Below are 16,559 nucleotides of genomic sequence, written 5' to 3'. Positions count from 1 at the left end.
TGGGCCGAGACCCTGTGGATGATCCCTGTGAAAAGAGACCGAAACCCTCTGAGAAAGAGTCAAGCTTCTGAAGTTGAATCTCTGTGTGAAGATTGTTGAATCGCTTGTTGAAGAGGGAACTGAAATTCTCTGTTTTCTTAAGGTCATCATCAGATAGAGAAGGGCTGGCTTGGACACTTGGTAGATGCACTTTCTCGTTAGTTTTTCCATAGCACTGACTTTGATATTTCTTGTTGAATTGGTTCTCTTAGGAAAGATTTGCTGGGTTTTTACCCCAAGTGGGTTTTGCTGGGGTAATTATTGTGTCGATATTGTGCACTATGATCTCTGCTTTCAATCAATCCCAACGAAATCTTCCCATACAAACATCTCGCTTGTAAGATTACTTTCACCACTAAACAGCTGAAGAGAAGCCACTGAGGTGACAGTGATTGCTGATCTCTCTTTGCCATAAGACCTAGGTTTCCTAGTGGGGCTTTGCACTAGGCCTGCTAGATTTTGTGGTAACAAGACCTTGTAAAATTGAAGACATTGCATGCAATATTTCTTTCAAAGTCCAATGGCACTGATGGAAGGAAAATTTTAATCAAAGCATGGTTTTAGGGATTGTGATCAATTACATCAATGTTTCTAGCCTCCTATCTGTATACTTTTTGCAACTCTTAAAAAGCAGATAAAAATGGAAAAAAATCTACCTATTTTCCATATTAGCTATGTAATGAAATCGTAACAAATTTATATTGTTTTATGTCAATAGCCTTCATTATAGCTTTGATATTTCTGAGAGAAACTAGTACATATCTGAGAGTATACAAAAGAGTTGCAGATAAACTCGATTAACTAAAAGCCAATGCCAGAATTCTGGAACTTTAAGGACCAATGCACTAACATGTCTGCTTAAAGTCAAAAGCTTACCAAGAATTGCCATTACTGTTCTTGTATCTGTATACAAACACAAAAGCATATCAGAGATGGATTATGCATTTCCAATTAAACAATCAATAATAAAACTTTCGTACCTAATATAGCTATGTGTCATAATCATCCAACACATTTAGAATTTTAGATATTAACTTTCCAATTGCTGCTACCATGTTTTACTGGAAAACCATGCTCTCTATGACATTTAGATTCTAATTTCTACTCATGTATCATGTAAATAGTTCTTGCAATTACCAAGAATATTATACTCATACAAAAACACTTTCCTCTTTCTGCTACCATGTTTTACTGGAAAACCATGCTCTCTATGACATTTAGATTCTAATTTCTACTCATGTATCATGTAAATAGTTCTTGCAATTACCAAGAATATTATACTCATACAAAAACACAAGTTATTCATTATTCTACTTCTATGTAGCTTACTTGGCGCAATTTGTGTTTTCCCGGCATCAATAGTAATATGCAGTGGTAACTTCAAAGTCTTTGCCCGATTCTGTTCCAACTCACGCATCATGTTAACATCATCAGTAATGTGCCCACGGCATATTAACCATAGCCATTTAATTACAATTATAATAATAAAAGAAAATATAACTGAGAAAGCAGACGACCTTTGTATTTACTCCGTGACAATATTTTACAAAGCAACAAAAGAATGTCAGAAGAGACACAGAACTCTACGTCACATTTCTGACCCTTCAAGTCCTCTGGATCAGAGCTACAATTTTCCCTTCTTAGCCATATTTTACCTGACATGATATATCATTCATTGGTAAAGCATGCACATACAATGTTTCACAAATTTTAGTATGAGAATCCATAAAAATCCTAGAAATCAAATAGGATTCCGTATAAGCTGGTTTCAGATCTTAGCAATTAGATTTGTGCATATAAATAGCTAGGAAGTGTAGATCTAGACATAATAGCCACTACCAACACTCCACCAGGAAACATATAGTTTGAAACTCTGAATGGATATTGAAGCTGCAGAGACACACAAACATTTTGGGCCCAAGTAATTTTTAAAAAAATGATGCAAGATAAACGGATCTCGTCAACATAAAACTTCAGTCAATCTTTGCACTGGCCAGCCGGGTGGCTGAAAAATGTAAGATCTAAAGACCGAGGGCCTCTACCATATTGTTATAAAAGTTTATAATCTGAATCTTCCAATTGGAAATATGCACTATATATGATATAAAATGATGAATCACGAATCATGAACAATGATTGGCATAAGTCAGGTTGATGGCTTTATATGCCCATCATGACCCTTCACGTGAAATCATAACTTTATGATTGTATCTTTCAATAATTACATTTGATTTGTTTCATACCTTAAAGCCCTGTTATCCACAATTTTGTCAACAGTCCAAGGAAGCAATGTACAAAAAAATTTCAAGGATCAAATTCATCCGACAGCATGATTATATCATTGTAAACCCAATTTCTGCAAGTTTTATTGTAAATGATGCTAGTATGACCATTTAATTATGTAACAACACCTAGGTAAGCCTCTGATTTTGGCAAAGGATTTCATCCTAAGAAGTTTTTTAACTTCCCTGAATTATGTGTGTTTGTAAACACGCCTAATCGGTAGAGTTTTTCTTCCAGGTTAAACCCCAAAGCTAGGGTGGAATTCATTGACAAGGTCTTAGGTGAGTCCTAGTGTTTATTGAGTCTATTGTAAAAGTGTGTTTAGGAATAATTTTAGTGCATGGTCCCTCGCAGTCAGAAACCATGGCTAAATTATTTTATTATAAACACACTTAGTTTCATACTAGATCATATTGTGTTGCAGAATTAGGTAAATTATTGAGGGTCTATGTCTAAAGGGGTTTTCCCCTTCTAAGGGTTGATATTGTATTTATTTTGACTTAAAAAATATTTTGGTGCATTGTCCCTCACAATCAAAAATCACAGCTAAAATACTTGAGGGTGAAAAATATTATTCATCCCCTCTATAGTCTATTGATCAATTTTTCTAGCTAAATTAAATAAAAATCCTAAAACATAAAATTAGTTAATTTTGAGTCAAAAAATAATTATAGAGAAATTAATTTCTCTTCAAGTGGAAAATAATCAAAAATTCTTGGGTCAAAAAGAAGTCAAATTTTGGAGGTCTTCCACCAAAGGAAAAATTGATATTTTAAGAAAAAATGCGCCCTTGGACCTTGGGATTTAAATCAAAGTCAAACTTTTGAGGAAATTGATCCAAAATATTAATTTTTGGATTAATAAAAAATGTTTTTAAGAGAAATTCGAATTTTTCCTCAATATTAAAAATTCGACAATGGAGATAAAAAAATGATCAAGTTATCTTCGGCTGTTGAAATTATGTTGACGAGGATCAAGCCAACTAACCATTATTAGCAATGCAAGGATCCAACTAGCCATTAGTAGCAACGCAGGGATTGCGCAATTCTTGGAAGAGGCACGCTAGAAGGTTGAGGAGTGAAGTGATTTTGGGGTTGAGACTTGAGGTGGAGTCCGAGGGAGTACTTTGTTGGAGGTTGCAACTATTTTGGGGGATTTTCCAACAATTTGGAGGAGCAACAAACACAAAATCTGTTGCAGCTTACATCTTCTACTTGTGGAGGAGGGCCAAGCATTTGGAGTCAATTTTGGAGTGTCAAAACTAGGACAAACCCTTTATGACTATTTATGGGTTTGTTGAGGAGAGGCCAAGATTAATTTGGCAAAATTTTCTGGGCAGATTTGAGGGGTCAAACAGGGGTTCCAACTCAACCAGCACCTAGAGGAGCTAGGGGAATTTGGACCAAAATACTAAGGTCAACATTTGGCCAATTCTTTAGTGGGTTATTCTGGGTATTTTGTGGAGAGCCCAGGGTTAATTTCCCAAAATTTTCTGAGCACCGGAGGAGGCCTTAGCAACCATTCAACACAGCCAGCAGCACACTTTCTGGGCATTTCAACACGGAACCAAGGAGAACGAACTAGTACTCTTGGAGGAGATCTCATATTCATCACTTGGGCTTAGCTAGCTTGACTAGGGCAAGCCCAGGTGCATACTTTCTAGCAGTGTTGCGGGGAGCGCCCCCCCCCCCCCGGATCCCGCTCCCAATCAGCGCTCCAGGCGGGAGCGACTCGAGAGCGCGCTCACGAAAAGGGAGCGATTATGGGAGCGCGCTCCCTAAATATTTTTTTCATTCCCTGCCTTTTCGAGAGCGTTTTTCCTTTTTTGAAATTTTTTTGTAGTAATGTTCGAAATGCAATTTTTTTTTTGAAAAAAACAAATAATTTTTGAGTGGGGCAGCTTAATGATCAAGCATATGGCCCTAGTATTGATATACTATTCATGGTAATGTTAAATTCTTAAAGTAAAAGTGACATTCTCCTTGATCTTCATTTTCATCATTTTACTTAAATTACATTACCATGAAATGACTCAGGATGTTTGAGAGTGGTTCCGGCCTCATTGGATTTCATATAGAGAAAGTAGAATTTTAGATTTCATTCAAAATCCAGAAGACTTATCAGTTTTTCAGGATTTCAGGATTGGGGAATTGCAATGTTTCCATTGAATTTTGTCATGTATTAGGATATGGAACTCGTATTTAATCAAGAGCACCAATCCCTCTATGTACCTTGATGTTAGTGACAATGGTTGTCGAACTCCTCTATCATGACCCTCCTAAAAATGTACGCATCACTCAAACAAAATCTTGACTTGACATGCTATGCTTTTTCTATCTTATGTTAATGCTTAAATGGTGATATTAATGACAAAGATCCCTATACGAATACAGAGATAATGACAAAGATACTTCTGATATTAATGCTTAGAGGGTGATATTAATGACAAAGATCCTGATTTTCCAACAAGACTAAAAAATTAGACATTTCTCATGGTGGCAAGAGGCCCAAGCATAAGAAATAGATAATAGATTTACTTCTCTTTTCTAGTTTCTAGTAGTTTTTATAACTATTGACTCTTTCATATTTATTATGATATTTTTTTAAACAATATATGACAATTTAAGTTTGAAGTTGGCAAATATAACTCATTAGTAATGAATTATGAATATGATGCTTCATGAAAATTGAAAGTTGTTTCATTTCATTTCATTTTATAACATTTCACTTCATGTTAGATATTATTTGTTGTAATGGTTACACTTAGCTTACAAGTACAACTTTGGGGACCCAATGATGATAAATGTTATATATTGAACTTTGAAAGCTTGAAACTTTAAGATTGATGAATCATGAGACTCAATATGTAGTATGTTACTATGCTACTAACTTGTGGACGTGGTTGACGAAGATTATAACTTCTAGATGATTGTTGTTATATGGTTCAATCTATGTTTTTTTATGTTTTTGTGTCTAATTCATTATTCTACATTTTTTTGATGACATAAATGTATTAAAATATAAAATATATATATATATATTATATAAAAAATGCTCCGGGATTCGCTCCCAAACCGGGAGCTTCTGAAAATGTCGCTCCAACTCCCCGCTTTCGCTCCCACTCCCAAGTAACACTACTTTCTAGGCACCTATTGTACTTTCTGATTTATCAATAAAATGGCTCAACAGCGCGGTTTTTGGCTTTAAAATGGTGCTCTGATGTTTGAGTAATTTTCTGTGTGTTTTTGCGATGTTTGCTTTGTTTGTCATTGTAAATTTCCATTAAGAATATTACAGTGGTATCAGAGCATGATCTTGGCCCAGTTGTGGGAAACCAGTAAAATCATGGAGGATTCAGGGATGTACGCACAATGACTGGTAAAACCGTAGACAAACCCATGGCTCCAAGGGAATTCAGTAGGCAGGAATTCTGGGGTGGAATTCGTTGGAATGATGAGAGGTTGAACCAGTTGAGGAGGGTGACAAACCAGACCCATCTTCATCCATTCAGCAGAGACACTAAAGGTACACAGACCGTGGAGGTGCAGCCATCTACACCATGTGGGGTAAGTCGACAGACTCAGGACATCAGACCTCTCCTCAAGAGGAGCAGACAAACCAAGGACACTTAGAGGGTAAGACCAGGGGGCGATTTCGCTGGTGGAGACCTGGCTTTAGATATCAGGAACCCGAGGAGGAGGATGTTGAGCATGATGTTGAGGGCCCACAGGATGGTGAGGAGGACATCGATATACCCGATGGGGCGTAGGAGTCACCATTATTAGAGAACTCTTTGATAACCCAATTCACACCTTAGTGGAGAGAAGAGATCCTACACCCACAGAGCCATTTGTTGAGGAGGTGCCACCCATGGACGAGATGCCGACAATTGCTGAGATATCTGGAGCTGTCACTGAGTTTTCAGGTGATAGATGCCCATGACAATTCCATCAGTTTCAGGCCGACCTTCTAGCATTAAAAAGGAAGGTCATGTCAGTGTGAGAGGCTATTCTGCAGTAGAACGAGGAGTTGGAGGGCATGAGAGTGATTTGTGTCGAGTCCACGGCCAAATTGATTCACGTTGGAGAGCGGTTGGATTCCCTACTAGTGCAACTAGAGTGCACGTTGGAGCATCATAACAACCCTCTTCAGGCATACATAAACGGAGTTGGCAGCACTATTAGGTTACCTTTCCCCATTGGAGAGAGAGAGAGAGAGACAGAGTTACCTAGTCAGATTTCATGTTTTGACTAGGATAGCGACATGAGACGACCTGAGTTGCACAGGGTGCAGCACCCGCATGTTGGGGTTGTTCTATGTGTGGGAGCTCGTGCATTCGATCCCTCTCTTGGGGTTGGATGGAGAGAGTTTTGAGTTGGTACTCGGTGGAGTGGACCTGGGTGTAGCTCAGCGGGAGTTTCCAGGCACTGGGGATGTCGGAAACCTAGACTGGCATTGGGATTTGAGAGGGACCACCTATCATTTCCCAAGTATACCGCTTGACTACAACCTGGATGGTATAGTTGACCTAACAGTTGAGCATGTGCATTCACTAAGGGAGGTTGGGTCAACACTAGTGGCCAACCAATTTATGAACAGACTCCTTTGGTTCTCTTGGGATGACATCTGTACACGGGATCATGGTGTGATCAGCGTACTCTAGCCGGAGTTTGTTGGAGGAGGTGGGGTTGGCAGGCCACCAAACCGTGCCTTGTATGGAGCTAGGGACTCTTCACTTTTGTGTGGGGGATGGACGACGCAAAGGAGCAGAGTAGTGGTGGCATCACTGTTGACAGATAGGGAGATTCACTTCTCAGATCCCTCAGGGAGGATTTGGAGTGAAGATCCATTCATCGGCAGGTATAGTGATGCGACAATGGAGGTGATGAAACTGATCAAGTGTGGGAAAACACGTAGAGACACAACTCTAGGCCATCACATCCAGGGATGTGTGGGAGCATCTAGCATTGAGCAGTGGACTACAGGTGGACATGGAGGTGCATGGTGGTGTACCATAGTGTGTTGGATTGTGTTGTGGAGTAGGAGTGTCTTACATCACATTGAGTACACGCGGGGAGTGACTGGTGCCTTGACACAGACAGGACGCAAGATGGTACAGGATGGTATAGTTGTAGCCGAGGGTATCCAGTGGTGTACAGGGACAGGTTGCGGCATACAGTGGCATGTTGAGGAGTACGGTGATACTTGGTGGTATGCAGTGACACATGATGCAGCGTAGCGGGTTCTTGGAGTGTTGCCTCCGAGGAGACTTATGGACCGAGGCATTGGGTGTACCATTGGATGCAGCTCACCTAGGATCGATGAGGACATTATTGAGCATCTAGGGACACTATGTTTAGCGGAGACGGGGCTTCGAGGGGGTTATCAGCAGATCTGAGGCAAAGAGAGTGTTGTCCGTAGGATTAATCTTGAGCATTCCGGCAGACTTTTGATCATACCCTTTGGGACATACCCGCCCATCATCCTCCAGTGATGCTTACAGTCACAGAGTGTTTGGTTGTTGCCCCTTAACACTCTCCATTCAAGCAGCAGGGCATGGGAGGCTCACCCTAGACAGTTGGATGGGACACCATGTGTCATGAGTTGGGTGGAGACTCTCCAGTTGAGACACTTGGTAGGTGCACGAGTTGTCGGATATAGGCTTAGGGATGGCGTGGTTGATTGCCAAGTTAGCAATATGTTCCACCCCTAGGCTCACACTTAAGGCACAGTGGATGGTAGACTTCGTCTACAGGAGGGTACCTGGACTCCGAGCAGTGTCTAAGTGTATCATCAAGAGTTGGGATAGTGAATTTAACTACGTAGTCTGGCAAGAGTAAGGAAGGTTCATATGTGTGGCACATACTCTTGATACGTGGGGTCCACCCAAGGGATACATACAGGGGTCAAAGATGAGGGCCAAATGGATTCTAGCAGGTAGCAGCGCTACGCAGCGACATCTTGTGAGGAGTGGGAATTATGAGCTCCTCGTATGTTTAGGGGATACATGGATCTAGTTGGTGGGTGGATCACTCCATTTTGTGATGAGCAGGGTTATGGCAGAGGGTGATCCAGCTCACTTTGGGTTTGACACATGGTGGATCACTGAGACCTCCATTGCATGGCGAGGCAGACTTATCCTGTTATGGCTCAAGGTTGAGATTGGCAATAGAGGGGTCGATATGGGCATCATGGAGATGCCCTGCCAGGATGATCTTGGCTCTCAGAGATTTTTCGCTACTAGGCCTCAGGCGAGGAGGATACAGTCAACACATGATGGTGAGTATGTCATAGTCAGAGTAGCATAGCATCAGCATGGTGGCACCACTCTGGGACTAGCAAGGGACTTCATTAGCATGGTAGGTGGGCCAACAGGATGATCTCAGGAGAGGCTCACATAAGGGAGACGCTATCTCTGCAAGGATTGAGTGGTATCATCGAGAGTATACATTTGGAGTGCATGAGATGGCCTACATGGTAGGAGCGGTGTTTTAAGATTCAGCCGGCTCAAAACCGATTCGGCCGAGTTGGTCCGAGTCAAGGCCTCACCGGGTCAACTCGGCCAGTGAACCGGTTCGGCCAGGTTATTACTGAGTTGTCCAAGTTGCTCGGTAATAACCCGGCCGGCTCGGCCTTTACTCGGCTGGGTTGGATGACAGCAGCCCGTGAATTAAAAAAACAATGATTTTTTTTATTTTTTTCTTTTGGGGGACTCCAAGGTTTTCACAATGATACTTTAATGGTTTTTTGTCCCTAAATAAGTTTATCTCACTTGATCTTGAGAGGTTTGTTTAATTGGTATCACATATGTAGTAGAGATTCCTTAAGGGATAGCTTCATTCTTCTTCAAAACCTTCCAATAGGTTCTTTGCCCCTTTCTTAAAGCAAACCTAATTTTGTGGCCCCAACCTTGGCCCTCCAAAGATGAGCATCGAGCCTTGAGTTGATTCCATGTGATGCTACACTCCTTGATGAGCCTCCAAATGCTAAAACACTAAACTTAAACACTTGGACGTTGAACTATTTGATGATATGCCCAAATGGACTAAAGATGCCCCTTGGCTGGCCTTCACCCTATTTTGGTGGATGGTGCCTTCTTCCAAAGCACAGATGAGGATGGTTATCATTGAGATGACTTAGGAGGGCTAGCAAATCCCTCTTTGATGCCAATGCTTACCCTTAGGGGTGCCATGTCACTCACATGCTTGAAAAGGGTGACATAGGGTCTCTCTTAGATGACATCATGGTGGAGGATGCACCTTTTGAAGATGTACACATGCACTTTGGGACTTTCTTGGAGTGAGGAACACTCTTGGACCCTTGTATTAGTTCCTTGATGACTTACAATCTATTTTGGAGGATAACACCGTTACTAGCCTCCTTTGTTATGTGTTTTTGTTTTGATCTCTATATCATCATCATGTATGTATTGGACAGTGCACTGGGTGCCATTTTGATATAATGGATATATTCATGAGCCTACTTTGATCATATGTTGTCTTCTATCTATATTCTAATGTTGTGTGTTTGGAAACATGAAAGAAAATCTTTAAAATTATGCTTTTTTATAAAGAAATAAATATTTAGTGTATTTTTTACAACGACCGAGTCACTGAAATCGAGCCGACAAGTCGATACCGAGTTGGAGTCGACCCTCAGCCGAGTCGGAGTCGGAGTCGGAGTTTTAAAACATCGGGTAGGAGAGTTGCACAAGGGGTTGGGCATAGTGCCACATTATCACGATCTGCTACTCACTGATGGTATGCAGCGGACTTCAGGTACTCGCACCGGGCAAGATAGTGAGTGGAGCGAGGGGAGGTTCACGTTGCACTGGATGGCCTGGGATCCTAGTATTGAAGGACTCTTTCACGTCAAGACAGTGCAAAGGCCAAGGACAATTCAATGGCACATTTGGGAACTTGGCACATTTTGCAGTGACAGTGGGGAGCAGCAGCTAGAGAGGATGCTTGTTCAAGCATTGCTTGAGGACAAGCAATTTTTGGCAGGGAGGACTATGATATTCCCACTTAGCAAAATTGCTAAGGGAAATATCAATTTTTGGCCAGTTTTGAATTAATTCGCATTAGCACTTAGGAAGTGTGGGTTTAGAGGCCCCACATATATTTTTGATCAAATGTGAGCCCAAACATTAGAGGATGGAGGATAAAATAGAGCCACTAGTGGTCCCGTGGGGGCCACTCACAGAAAATTGCGGCCCACATGGGCAACACACTCTGATTGGATCGAATTTGGTGGGGGAAACTCAAGTTCGGCCCACATGGACATCTTGGAGGCTCTTTGATAAAAAGAGCAAGAGGCACTCATTTTGGCCATGCATTCATCTTTGAGAAAATTGTCTTTGAAATAGCATGCTTGAGCGAAAGCCAGGTTTGCAAGTGTTGTTTAGCACATGAGTGTTTCCGAGCGGAAATCTCAACCCTTGCTTCGGTGGATTTCGAGTGCCAACCCAAGGAGGGAGTCCCATCTATTCCGGTTCGTACCAGCAACAGGGAGTACGAGTTTTTGGAGAGACTTAGCAGTAGCAGCGCAGGGATTGCGCAGTTCTTGGAGAAGGGACACTAGGAGGTTGAGGAATGAAGTGATTTTGGTGTTGAGACTTGAGGTGGAGTCTAGGGGAGTACTTTGTTGGAGATTGCAACTATTTTGGGGGATTTTCTAGCACTTTGGAGGAGCAGCAAACATAGAATTTGTTGCAGGTTACATCTTCTGCTTGTGGAGGAGGGCCAAGCATTTGGGGTCAATTTCGGAGTGTCAAAACTAGGAAAAACCCTTTATGGGTTTTTCTAGGTTTGTTCAGGAGAGGCCAAAATTAATTTGGCAAAATTTTCAGGGCAAATTTGAGGTGTCGAATAGGGCTCACAACTCAGCCAGCAGCTGGAGGAGCTAGGGGAATTTGGGCCGAAATTCTAAAGTCAACATTTGGACAATTCCTTCATGAGTAATTTTGGGTATTTGGTGGAGAGCCTAGGGTTAATTTATGGGAATTTTTGAGCACCGAAGGAGGCCCTAGCAACCATTCTACACAGCCAGCAGCTCACTTTCTGGGCATTTCAGCGCAGAGCCAAGGAAAACTAGCTAGTACTCTTCGAGATCTCATATCCATCACTTGGGCTTAGCTAGCTTGACTAGGGCAAGCCCAGGTGCATACTTTCCAGGCACCTATTGTACTTCATGATTTATCAATAAAATGGCTCAGCAGCGCAGTTTTTTACTTTAAAATGATGCTTTGATGTTTGAGTAATTTTCTGTGTGTTTTTGTTATGTTTGCTTTGTTTGTGTTAAATTATGGTATGTTCTATGTTTAGAGCAATTTACTTCTTTTTCTTATTATTATCCATAGATTAGCAATCACATGTAAATTAAGTAAAGTGCAGATAGAACATTAAATGATCGACAGAAAAACAAGCCAAGACAAGACACAAGATGTGGCGGTTAGCCAGGGACAAACCCCAATATGGGGAAACCCTTTGATCAAATCTTCTTTTATCTTCAATAATTTAGCAGAGAGAAATAGTACATAAATCTAATTTACATCAGCAGCAACAAATCCTAGATCAGCCCTCAACTAGGGCAAACAATATCTTCCAAATCAATCATCGGATCGGCTTGATTCCTTCACCAAAAAATGCGGCCTTCTGGGGAGACTCAATTCCACCTACAGTGCAATTCTGAGAGAGAGAAAGATGGTCAACGCTGGTAAAACTTTCGCTCTGGAGTTGCAACCCTAAATTCTGCACCCTTCCTTCCACACGTGTGAGAGAAGAGTCCCTTTCTGCGCAATAGGAGAAGAGCCTCTTTTCTACGCAGGAGAGAGAGAGAGATGTGATGAGAGTGAGTGTCCAAATGAGGAAAAGACCTCCTGTATTTATATACAAATGTTGATGATGAATAGATGCGTCTGTTGGGCTTTTGAGACTACATGAGTTGCTGTTGGCTTGATAATTATTCCATAATCAAAATAAATTCATATCTCCATAAATACTTATCATAATCAGATAATCTTTAGATCAATCCTACACCTCTCGACGAGAGGAATCTAATAAAAATATTATTAGCCATGAATAAGATGACCCACATGGAGTTTGGCCCTAGTTGCCAATTTTAACACTCCCTCTCAACTAGGGAGAACTCCATCAGCAATTCGTCTATCGGTCGCTACTATTCATCCATCAAATCCACTGCCCTGTACAGCTTGACCCCTGCTCTACTCTGCTCTATTCTGCCTACTCTGCGTTGTTCTGTTCTACCCTGTTCTGATATGCTCTGCTCTGCTTTGTCCGAATTATGAAGAAGAAGAAATGATCGAGGATGTATCATACCATCCTCCACTGACTCAAAGTCAGTCTCAGAGTGTGTACCACTGGTCCTAGACCAGTTCTCAACTTACCCGAAGTCAATGTCATAGTGGGTACAACTCCTACCACTGGTCCCAAACCAGTGTCATCCTCCACTGACTCAAAGTCAGTCTCAAAGTGTGTACCACTGGTCCCAGACCAGTCCTCAACTGACCCAAAGTCAGTGTCATAGTGGGTACAACTCCTACCACTGGTCTCAGACCAGTATCATTGATCCTAGATCAATGAAGGTCATTCTAGCATAGAGAGTATGGTAGATACAACGATGCATCCATCGATACTACTATGGTCCCTATCCTCATTTCCCTGCTCATTGATCAGATGAGAGGTACTTCTCATGAGTCCCAGACTGAATGGGTAGGATGCCTCGACAAGAGAACTAATCATCCTTTCCACAGGAGAGCGAATCATCCTGTCCAGTGGATGCCACGGAGAACTAATCATCTTGGCCCACAATCGCCATGGAGAACACATCATCCAGGCCTAATAGGAGAACTAATCATCCCGCTACACAATCGTCATGGAGAACACATCATCCAGACCTCACAGGAGAACTAATCATCCTGCTACATAATCGTCATGGAGAACACATCATCCAGACCTCACAGGAGAACTAATCATCCTGCTACATAATCGTCATGGAGAACACATCATCCAGACCTCACAGGAGAACTAATCATCCTGCTACATAGTCGCCACGGGGTGTCACAGGGAAAGTTTTGATTCTTTTACCCTGTACACGTACACCACCAAGGGATGGTGAGTCACCCTGTGGTCATATGTCACTCCAAGAAGTACCCCACGCCCCCCTAGAGCTCCAAAAGCTTCATACATCATACAGGACCCTCATCAGAGGGTTTCTGAACGACACCAAGTCGTTCTCATAAAGTCAAAAATTTGACATTTCCTAGGGGCTTTGTTAGAATGTCGGCGACCTGTTCATCTGTACCGATATGTTGGAGCCTTATAGCTCCTCGCTACACCATATCTCGAATATAGTGGTACCTGATATCAATATGCTTGGAGCGATCATGAAATACGGGATTCTCTGATAAACGAATCCCACTCTCGTTATCACACAGGATCACGGTGGTATCCAATGTAAATCCAAACAGCTCACTAAAGAGCTTTCATAACCAGAGTGCCTCACAAGTGGCCATGCTAGCAGCGATATACTCTGCCTCGGCGGTGCTTAAAGCCACCGACTTTTGCTTCCTGCTCATCCAAGATATCGAAGCAGATCCCAAGGAGAAACAGCACCTGGAAGTGCTCTTACGATCCACCACACTGCCTGCCCAATCAGCATCAGTGTATCCAAGTAGTCTCACATCTCCGGCAGTGTATCTTAACCCATAAGTAATTGTGTCACGAAGATATCTCAACAGATTCTTGGCACCAATCCAATGTATGCGGTGAGGTTCAACCATATGTTGACTCAACGTGTTGACTGCGAAGCATATATCTGGACGGGAGTTCACTAAGAACATTAATGCTTCGACGAGTTGACAATACTCGGTGGCATTTCGTAAATAGGTCCAGCAGCGCTACCGCTTAACTTCTTAAAGTCAAGCTCCATCGGGGTAGTTACAGGCTTGAAGTCCACCATACCGAATCTTTCCAATATCTTCACCACATATTTTCCTTGAGATAGGAAAATTTCCCTTGGTTTCTGCCAGACTTCAAGTCCTAGGAAATAGTGCATTAGTCCTAGGTCCTTCATTTCAAATTCAGAAGCCAACTCCCTCTTACATTTGTGAATGAGAGGGTCTGCACCTATTAGAAAGAGGTCATCCACATACAGTACCAGTATTTGAGGTTTGTCATCTTCAACCTTAAAGTAAAGGTTAGGATCGGCTTCACTCCTAGTGAATCCCAGCTTCATCAAGTAGCTATCGATCCTCTCATACCATGCTTAGGGTGCTTGCTTCAACCCATAGAGAGCCTTCTTCAACCTGCATACATGAGATTTTCGATCATAAATCTCAAATCGAGCGGATGGTGGTATATCTAGCAACAGGTGCAAATATCTCGTCATAGTCAATACCTTCCTTCTGGGAGAAGCCATGAGCGACAAGACGAGCCTTATACTTTTTCGTACTTCCATCTGCTGCATGCTTTATCTTGTAAAGCCATTTAGAAGTGACAATTGTCTTGTCCTGGGGTCTGTGAACTACTTACCAAACATCATTCTTCATAATAGACTCATATTCTTCGGTCATAGCATCCTTCCATACTTGATGCTCGATGGCATCAGAGAATGATGAAGACTCATTCATTTTGTATGATCGTGCTCATGATGGTCAGCTATCCCTGATACCTATTAGGTTTCTTACTTTCACGGAAGGTTCCTCAGGGTGCGGTGTGTCCTTCAACATCATCAAGTAGCCCCCTAAGCTAAGAGGGCCTCTTCCTAGAAGAGGAAGGCTAAGGTGGATCAATAGGATCCATGGGTTCATCCACATCGAGCATTGTTACATCATCTTTTTCTTTTGGTTCCCTGGTGTCAGCCTCTTGAGAGCTCCTCGAAGTAGGAAGATTGTTCACCTTGTTGAGAGCCATATCTTCATCAAAGGTGACATCATGACTAATCACGACTTCCCTTTGACTGGCTACATAGATTCTATAGCCCTTAGTATTTTCACCATAGCCCACAAAGATTCCTTTCTTTCCAGATGCACCCAATTTATTCCTTTTCTCTTTCGGCACATGAAAATATACAGGGCTTCCAAAAATTCTAAAATGAGATACGTCAGGTTTCTTACCGGTGAACATTTCTTCAGGAGTCTTGGAACCCAATGCTTGATGAGGGCATCAGTTTTGTACATATACGGCGGTGTTTGCAGCTTCGGCCCATAGAAACTTCGAAAGTCTTTGATCATGGAGCATGGCACGGACAGCTTCCACAATCGTACGGTTCTTCCTTTCCGCCACACCATTCTGTTCAGGAGTATATGGTGTAGTAGTCTCCCTCTTAATGCCAGCGTCAGATATGTCTGAGTGAACCAACTGTAATTTATCGAAGGTCTTGCTTTGGCTTGAGGGGAATGGTCCCCTTTGGAGCTTTCCTTCGACACATCCCAGACATACACCTTCTTTCTCTACTCGGAATTTGGGCATCCCTGTCACCATTTGTCTTACACCGGGTGGAGCTTTATAATGAAGGTGGGCAAACCTCCGATGCCAAAGTTCGGACTGAAGAGATGTGTCACAAGACATGACACCTAGCAGACTTCCACCAACCTGATATAATGAATCAACTCGAAACCCAAGAGTGAAGGCATCTTTAACATTGTTTTTCCATACACGTACCTTGCCATCACTGAAGGTCACCTTGCAGCCTTTGTCTTCCATTGCCGAGATGGACACCAGGTTCTTTTTGAGGTCAGGTACATATAAGACATTCTATAAGTGGATCGTATTACCTTGATTCAATTTAAGAGAGACATTGCCTACACCTTTCACGGGATATTTCATATTATCTCCAAGGACAATTTCCAGGTTAGTTTCTTTCTCTATCAAATTATGGAGAACTTCTTTGTAACCAGTGAAGTGCCTTGAGGCACCACTATCAATAAGCCAATTTCCCAGCGAGTCCGGAGAAGCAAAGGTAGATAGAGCAGTTGGTAGATAATATTCATCCTGTTTATTGTCAACAGTGTTAGATTCATACCTGTAATTTCTAGCCTTCTTGAATGGTTGTCCTCTTCCTTGATTTCCAGTACTCCTTTTACCTCTGCTATTAGATTTGCCATTCCTTTGATTGCCATGAGAGGGATTTTGATGGTCGTCCTGGTGGGAGTTCCTTCTATCAGGGCATTCCCTTGCATAGTGACCTGCTTTATCGCAAATGTAGCATCGTCA

At 42.1% G+C, this 16,559-nt stretch overlaps 1 protein-coding gene across 1 annotated transcript in view; it reads right to left on the bottom strand.

Annotated features, from left to right (window-relative positions):
• Positions 1–785: 785 nt before the first annotated feature.
• Positions 786–16,559, bottom strand: part of LOC149168155 (Peptidyl-tRNA hydrolase II (PTH2) family protein) — a 205,331-nt gene continuing 189,557 nt past the window's right edge. The window contains exons 5-6 of the mRNA XM_089426892.1: positions 1,369–1,438; positions 786–942 (exon numbers count right to left, since the gene is read on the bottom strand). Coding sequence (XP_089283018.1) covers positions 791–942; positions 1,369–1,438 — 222 coding nt within the window. The 3' untranslated portion in view covers positions 786–790. The remainder of the gene's footprint in view (positions 943–1,368; positions 1,439–16,559) is intronic.

This window comes from Pinus tabuliformis, chromosome 4_2 (assembly GCF_031772625.1).
Source record: "Pinus tabuliformis cultivar Carrire ecotype Pingquan chromosome 4_2, CPIR1, whole genome shotgun sequence".
NCBI lineage: Eukaryota > Viridiplantae > Streptophyta > Pinopsida > Pinales > Pinaceae > Pinus > Pinus tabuliformis.
Note: the sequence above shows the minus strand (reverse complement) of the source record. Positions and strands in the feature narration are given on the sequence as shown.